General features: G+C 58.3%; 1 protein-coding gene across 3 annotated transcripts; it reads right to left on the bottom strand.

Annotated features, from left to right (window-relative positions):
• Positions 1-2,603: 2,603 nt before the first annotated feature.
• Positions 2,604-7,750, bottom strand: ELF3 (E74 like ETS transcription factor 3). Of its 3 annotated transcripts, none has more exons than XM_030473231.1 (9): positions 7,633-7,750; positions 6,711-6,884; positions 5,817-6,038; positions 5,474-5,560; positions 5,261-5,380; positions 4,977-5,066; positions 4,245-4,361; positions 3,863-4,058; positions 2,604-3,718 (listed from the first exon to the last, which is right to left on the bottom strand). In XM_030473231.1, the coding sequence occupies exons 2-9, from the start codon at positions 6,871-6,873 to the stop codon at positions 3,598-3,600; spliced, it is 1,116 nt and encodes a 371-aa protein (XP_030329091.1). In that variant the 5' UTR covers positions 6,874-6,884; positions 7,633-7,750; the 3' UTR covers positions 2,604-3,597. The 3 variants fall into 3 exon arrangements, with proteins under 3 accessions (XP_030329091.1, XP_030329092.1, XP_030329093.1); XM_030473232.1 differs by having other exon boundaries at positions 6,711-6,879; positions 7,633-7,744; XM_030473233.1 differs by having other exon boundaries at positions 6,711-6,826; positions 7,633-7,691.

Raw genomic sequence — 7,750 nt, 5'->3', positions numbered from 1 at the left:
CGGCTCCGGGAGGTCAGGGATGGGCCTGGAGCACCCTCCGCTTGCTGGAGCCAGCAGATGCCAGCCAGGAAAACCTGTTCCCTGAGGAAGGTTACGCAAGGAACGTGACGGCGGTCTGGCTGCAGCCCAGACCTTGGGCTGGCTCCTGGTTCACACCCAGGGACTGGGACCTCTTCTTGCACCACAGGGCAACCCTGATGGCCTCACCTCAGCATGTGAGGATCTGGGAGCAGCCCAGAACACTAGAAGGTGAGGGGTTGAGGTCTTCCATATGATTGTGCATATCCCTGGGATTTTGCACGTCTGCAGGCCCTCTCTCATCTCTTGCTGAATTGCAAGGGGGGGCTTGGCATGAACCGTGCCCACCTCCTATGGGCATGGCCACAAAAAGAGGTTGGATCTGGTCCATGGGCACCTCCTGCCCCTGGCAAAGCAGGTGGGTTGTGCCCTCGATGCCACTGCAGCATCTCCAGGAAGTTCTTCAGCTGAACCCACAGCCCCAGGGCTGCCAGCAAAGCACCGAGGGTCATGGCCACTAGGAGTTTGGGAGTGAAACAGAGATTTGCGGCAGGGGCCGTGGTTCCCCCAGCCCCTGGGGAACCATCTCTTGTTTCCCACATCCTGGCAAAGCTGAGGCCAGGCAAACCGGGAGCAGTTCCAGCTGCTACGGCCAGGACAGCCCAGGAGACAGCAGCGATGGTCCATGAGAAAGCTTTGGAGGGCTTATTTCGCTCTCTCTTTTGCATCGTGTCACGCTCCTGAGGGTGCAGGATGGGTGATTTTTAGCTGTACCGTGCCTCCAGCAGTAATGAAGCGCAGCTGGGGAACAATGACCATGTCCTCCTAACAAAAAGGCATCCCAGGGTTTGCAACGCACCTTTCCTGCCTGGAGGCATCCCAAAACCTCCCCTCACCCCCCCGCTGGTGGGCTGGCTCTCTCCTTAGTGACTCCAGGGACTGGCTGAAACCATTCGGAAGGATGTGACATTGCTTTTGCATGGGCATCTCATATGTGGTCAAGCTCAGAAGAGGGGTCCCAGGGTCTTTGCCCTTTGAGGGCGAACAGAAGCTGAGTAGTGCTGTCACCTGCAAGCCCTCATTCAGCACGGTCCTGTACACCAGCAAGAGGTTAAGGTGACAACAAGAACCCCTGGTGCCCAGCAGTATTCGGAAAGGCTCACCATGAAATGCAGGCAATGCATGCCAACTGGAAGCAACGTAGGCACCACTGTTTGCCAAGCTCATGGTAGAAACATAGCTGAGAGCCTGCCTGGCTTCCAGCCCCATGAATCCCTTCTTGCTGCCCCACAGATCCTGGGAGTTGGATCCCTTGCATCCTTACGGCTGGGCTGGCTAGGGAAAGCTGGTGTTGCCATTGAGCAAGGGGCAGGTGAGATGATGTGTTTGGGCTGTCCACGCTGCCAGGCTATAGTGGTCCCCCTCTCCTGAAGATGTGGTCCTTAAGAGGCACCCAGGTCCTAGGAGAGGCTCCCAAATAGCCAGAGTGGAAGAGGAGCAATTTGCAGGCACTATTGCAGTGCCTGTGCTGCTTCTTGATGGCCCTTCACACCTCAGGAGAGAGCACCAGCCACAGAGAGGGCTGGAGGTTCTCCTGCAGCCCATGACCCAGAGCCAGGCTGGGGAAGTTAATGTGGAATGTGTTTCCCAGCAACCTGCGGCTGGCAAACACTGGTTTGGAGCTGGTGCTCCCGGGAGCCCTCTGGCCAAGGTGATGGCCAGGGCGGAATTTCTGGAGGGTCCTCAGAAAAGCCAAGGGTTGGGAGCTGGTGTGAGATGCCCCTGCATGGCTGGCTTTGAGGCAGGGCATCCAGATCCCACTCCCCCCAGCCTAGGGACCTCACGCTAAGGAAGACCCTCTGACCAGGATCACAGACTAGTTTGTGTTGGAAGGGACCTTAAAGCTCATCCAGCTCCAACCCCCTGCCACGGGCAGGGACACCTTCCACTAGAGCAGGTTGCTCCAAGCCCCTGTGTCCAACCTGGCCTTGAACACTGCCAGGGATGGGGCAGCCACAGCTTCTCTGGGCACCCTGTGCCAGCGCCTCAGCACCCTCACAGGGAAGAGCTTCTGCCTCAGAGCTCATCTCAATCTCCCCTCTGGCAGGTTAAAGCCATTCCCCTTGGCCTGTCCCTACAGGCCCTTGTCCAAAGCCCCTCTCCAGGTTTCCTGGAGCCCCTTTAGGCACTGGAGCTGCTCTAAGGTCTCCCCTTCAGGAGCCTTCTCTTCTCCAGGCTGCCCCAGCCCAGCTCTCTCAGCCTGGCTCCAGAGCAGAGCTGCTCCAGCCCTCGCAGCAGCTCCGGGGCCTCCTCTGGCCTCGCTCCAGCAGCTCCACGTCCCTCTTGTGCTGTTGCCCCAGAGCTGGATGCAAGACTTCAGGGGGGTCTTATGAGAGCAGAGTAGAGGGTAAGAACCACCCCCCTCAACCTGTTTGATGACCAGATTAGTCCATGCCCAGCAGGCAGGAGGGATGGTGGCAGACGGGGTTCATGCAATGGGGCATTCCAGGTAACACGAGTCTTGTCCCCACCCTGTCTTTCAAGAAAAAAAACCCCCAAAAAAGCCAAGAAAAATGACAGGGAGGTACAAAAAACCCAACCAAACAACCATTTATTCATTTTACCTTCCCGTTTGAACCGGAGGAAACCACATGCAGCTGCTGAGTGCCTGGCTGGGCTGGCATCCCCCTGCTGTGGCTGACACAGAGCCAGTCTGTGCCTCCGTGACATCACTTCAGTCCAGCTGAGCATCACCACCTTCCAAAGGACGTGCGTGCCCTACAACGCACACTTTCACATGGGAACATCTTACTGATGAAAAAATACATCTGTACATTCATTCTGTGCCTTTTTTTTTTTTTTTTTGGGTGGTTTTTTTGTTTTGTCTTACATAAATTAGAAGCTACTTTTTGGGGAAAAAAGCCTGTTTCTAGCTACAGGCAGCTGGGATGGAAATGCAGAACGGCACTGCTGTCCCAAGTCCCCTCTCCCCTGAGGGCACTCCAGGGCCAGGTGAAGCTCCACAGTGTTCCCATCTTCTCTCAGCAGGTACCACACTGAGAAGCTGCAGCACAGGGGGGCCTCACCCATCCCACATGGAGCGAACTTGATGTGGGCACCGTCAACACGGAGCAAGGGAGGACCATACAGATGGGATGAAGTCTGTCTTATCACAGGTGAGGTGGTGGTGCTGCTGCTCTGCCTGGGTAGGAGGTGGGTGACAGCAGGAGTCCTGCTGGAGTCTCACTGTGGTGCCAGCTGCTTCTTGAGCTTCTCTTGCTGTTTGCATTCGTCCAGGTTTGGAAGCAGCCAAAGTCACTGTGACTCCAGTTTCGGAGGTATGAATCCAGCGAGGGACATAACTGTTTACAATAACCTCCTGGAGCCAAGATATCAGCTTTAAACACCTCAGTGCCGACAGTCACCAGCAGGCACAAGCCTGCGCATGCAAGGCTCCGAGTCTCACACCCTGCATGGGGCAGCAGCTTCCAGATACAGCTGCAGGCAAAGGTTCCTGCCAAGGAGCCCAGCTTGGGGCTGGCCCTTGGGGCTTGTCAGACCCCAGCTCATCCAGGACTCCTACAGCTCCTTGTTCCTGTTGAGCACCTCCTCCTCCTTCCAGCCACTGGAGTTCTTCCCAAACTTGTACACCAGCCGTCGCCCATCGACTCTCTCCAGGATCTCTCGTTTGTAGTAGTATCTGGAGGAGATGGAGGTGGAATCAGGGCTTTGGATGCAGCCTCATGTGCTGGGGAGCTGCTATGGGCGATCCAGGCTGAGCGCTGGTGGGTCTGACCCAACCCTGTGGGGCAGGTTTCCCCCTGGGACAGGGGAAGGCACTCACCGCATGGCTCTGCTCAGCTTCTCATAGGTCATGCTGCTGTTTTTCTTCTTCTGACCCCAGAGCTGAGCCACCGCTTCTGAGCGCAGGAACTTGAAGATGCCCTCCTGCCGGTCCTCCCACTTCATCAGCCCCTCATTCAGCTCAGGGTGGATCAGGATGTCCCGGATGAACTCCCACAGGTGGGTACCTCTTGGGGCTGGAAGAGAAGAGCAAGCTGTAGAGGAGGGAAGATCCTGCAGGTCCCTGTACTTTGGATCTCCCTGAACCCCCCCTCTGCCAAGAGGCACAGCCAGTGGACATGGCCCTTCCTCCCACCTCCCCCCCAGCATTGAGCCAAACTGGGGGAGGCAATCTGAGCTCCTGGACTTCGGGGTTCACCTACAGTGCTTGCTCTTTCGGCTCTCCAGGCAGTCTCTGCTCTCCTTGCTGAGTTTTCGGGGCCGTCCCCGTTTCCGCTTGCCGTGTTTGCTGTCCCCTTTCTTGCTGCCTGCAAAGCCATCTGCGCACACAGAGGAGGGGACACGTTACACCGTGCAGAGCCTGTCCCCTCCTCCCTGGGCACGGAGATATCCTCCTCAAGAGCAGAAGCACAGGAGAGAGCTGGCTGGGGGAGAGATGAGGGGCTGCACACTCTTTTCAGGCCCCGGTGCCCAGAAACCATCCCCCTGAGAAGAAGGTACCTCCGTTCCCTCCAGCCTCACCCCACCCTCATCTGTGCCACCGTGCTTAGGGCAGCATGCTGATCATCCACCAAACCTTGCTGCTTCCTTGCATCTCCAGTATTCCAGGTATCATTGCCAGCTGGGATCAGTAATGAGCACAGCTTTCAGTGCCCAGGATCTCTGGGTGCAGCCTTCACCCATCTGCCACCACCAAGCTCACTGCTGCCCTGGCTATCCCAGCTCTGCCCTGGAGCCTGCACCATCGCCGTGTTAGAGGCAGAGAAATAGACCCAGAGCGCACAGAAAACCAGTCCCTTCCCTCCTTCCCAGTCTGAGGATGGATATTCCGGTGTTGTCCCTAAAACCACTGAGACGGGATGTGCCCTGCAGCTGCTGGAAGAGCCCAGGAGGAAACCCTCCTCACAGCTCCCGGCTGGAAGCAAGCAACTCACCGTCTGGGAAGAGCTTTGCTTCTGTGGGGTCGAGATCAAGGTCACTTCCACCGGAGTCCTGGGAGTTGGGGCTGTGGGACATCACAGGCCCTGACAGGCAAAGGAACAACACTTCACGTCCACCAGCTGTTGGCAGCTGGAGACGCTTCTCCCCTGGCTCCCCTCACCCTGCCCCAGGCCCCTGCAGACAGCGCGGTACAACCCGCCTTTGGTGCTAGGGCAGTTTTCCATTGATCTTCCAGACCAGCACAAGCAAAGGGAACTTTTCCCTGGGTAAAACTGACCTGAGACATCAGAGCTGCCTGGGGACATGGCATCAGGCAAGCAGGTGAAGTCTGTGGATAGGAAAGGGTTTGTGGGCTTCATGTCCTCCAAGGAGTCATTGGCACAGGGATTTCCCAGCTCTGGAAGGGGCACAGAAGGGAAGAAGGGGTTAGCCCTATCTGCATCAGCATGTGGTCCCTGGGGAGAAGGCTTGGTCGGGGCCCCTCTCTTACCCAGGTGGCTGCAGTCCAGGAGGGCTTCTTGGGAAGTCGCATTCTCTTTTTCCAGTAAGTCAATGATCCAGTTGAGCTCGTCGGAGGCTGCACAGGTGGGGGACTGGGATTAGTGATGCCTATTGCCTATGGGGTGAGTGGTGCTTACTGGGAGCTAAGCCCAGCCCTGCCTGGACTCTCATCCGTGCACCCATGTCCCCCTGCGCAGCCTCCCCAATGCAGTCCCCTCCAGGCAGCCTTCTGCAGTGCGCAGGAGGCAGAAGGTCCTGGGCTGGTGGGGGGGTCCCAGCCTCATGCTTCCAGCTGCCAGGCCTGGGTACGAAGGGGACATTGGGCCACTCACTGATCTCATGCAGACGGTCATAGAGCTCATCCCCCAGGGGCCCAAAGATGAGGCGCATCTGGTCCCGAGTGCAGCGGCAGAGTGCGTGCCCGTCCATGTTGCAGCAGGAGAAGTCGATGGAGCTGGCATCGTACTTGTTCTTCTCCACGTGGTAGCTGATCCATTCCAGCACCTGCACCTTGGTCCACAAGTACGGGAGCTCACTGAACCACTCTGGCTTGTCTGCAAAGGACGGAGAGCAGGGCTCAGGGCAGGGCTGAGGTGCCAGCACCGTGTGCCCAGCACGGGCTGCCAGCTGCAGTTGGACACCGGGTCCAATCCTGTGGTAGTCAGCAGGCTCTGCACTTGGAGGGTTATGGGACTAACAGGCACTTAGCGCCTGCTCCTGGGTCATCTTGCTGTGCCCTGCTCCTGTCCTTGTGTTGGGGCCAACAACCGGCTCCCCCCATCGCTGGTTTTGATGCCATTTATCCTATCAGGTCTTTTCTGGGATCCACCCTGCTCAGCTTCTGTGTTCCCCATGCCAACCCCAGGGCCATCCCATCACAGTCCCACTAGAAGAATAGGACCCCTGATACCAGGATTGTATTCCCAAACTGCTCTCCTGGTGAGTCCTGTTCCCTGGGATGTGCTGGGGGATGAGGGCAGCGATTCATTCACCTCCCATACGCATCTGATGTGCTCCAAGCACCTGCACCCTCTGCCACCCAGGGTCTCCTACAGCAACCTTTTAGCCAGCACTGGCTAATAGGGGAAACTGAGGGATGGTGGAAACTGTTGACCTGCCTCAGTGGGATAAGGATCTTTCAATGCTCTCCAAGGCATCCACACTGCCTCACTGCTGCCTTTTGTGCTGGCTCCCCTGTGCAACCACCACCATTCCCCCGGTCCTACCTGTGCTCTGTGCCAGGGGCTGGCTGGTGGGGAGGCTCAGCCCCAGGGTGCTGTCATCCCCAAGGTGTCCCAGCATGTCCAAGGTGGGCTGCATCTCATCCGGCTGGTACATGGCGCTGATGTAGTTAGACAAGATGTTGCTGATCTCACAAGATCCTGCCATCAGGCTCTGTCCTGAGAGACGACAGTGAGCCCCCGAGCCTGCAGCACCCCAGGGACTGCGCTGGGTGAGTCCCGGCTCTCCCTCCCTCCCTCCCTCCACCCATCGTCATCTCTCAGGTCACTTCTGCAGAAACACCCGCCCAGCACCTTCTGGCCAGGATAGGGCCTGACTCACCACCCTGGGGCCAGGAGCAAGGGAGGCTGAGCCAGAGCAAACCAGGGACCCAGGGCACGGAGTCACTGGAGGTGCAGAAGAGCCCCGTCCCAGCAGCCTGGCCACACCAGCAGCCAGCGTAAAGAGACGTTCTGGCAGAGAATGGTGTTGCGCAGCCCCTCCATGGGGATGGGTGCTGTGGGGCACGCAGCCATCGAGCGCTCCCTCAGCCCCAAGCACAGCAGCGCTGGGGCTGGCGCGCTGCACGGACTCCTGTGCCCGCAGCTCCAGTCCTCAACCCATCACAAGCAGCACATCCCAGTAACTCGGCAGCCAGAAGGGGATGAAGCCCCTGCCCAGCCCTCGTTGGAAGAGCCAAATCTTGCCGTTTGCTTGTCAAAACACAGGGGCCAGAGGGGGGCCCCTCCAGGCTGCCTTCTTGCTGGCCCCCCAAAAGGGTTGGCAGCCGCGGTGGGACAAGAGGCGTGTATTGAGAAAACACCAAGCGCATCCCCCGGCGAGAATAAAGATGCACAGGGAGAGGAGCGAAACACCCGGCCCAGGCTGGGGGACATCGACAGGCCCCGGACGAAAAAGCTTTGGTACCTTCTGCGATGGCAATCCCGGGAACAGCAGCTAATCCAGAGAGCAGCGAGGGAAGACAGAGCGTGCCCTGCCCGGCCGCTAGCCACTGCTCATGGGGAGGCTGGTGCCGATGGGCAAG

The sequence above is a fragment of the Strigops habroptila genome, chromosome 18, assembly GCF_004027225.2.
Source record: "Strigops habroptila isolate Jane chromosome 18, bStrHab1.2.pri, whole genome shotgun sequence".
NCBI classification, from domain to species: domain Eukaryota; kingdom Metazoa; phylum Chordata; class Aves; order Psittaciformes; family Psittacidae; genus Strigops; species Strigops habroptila.
This window is presented reverse-complemented; position numbering and strand designations above follow the sequence as displayed.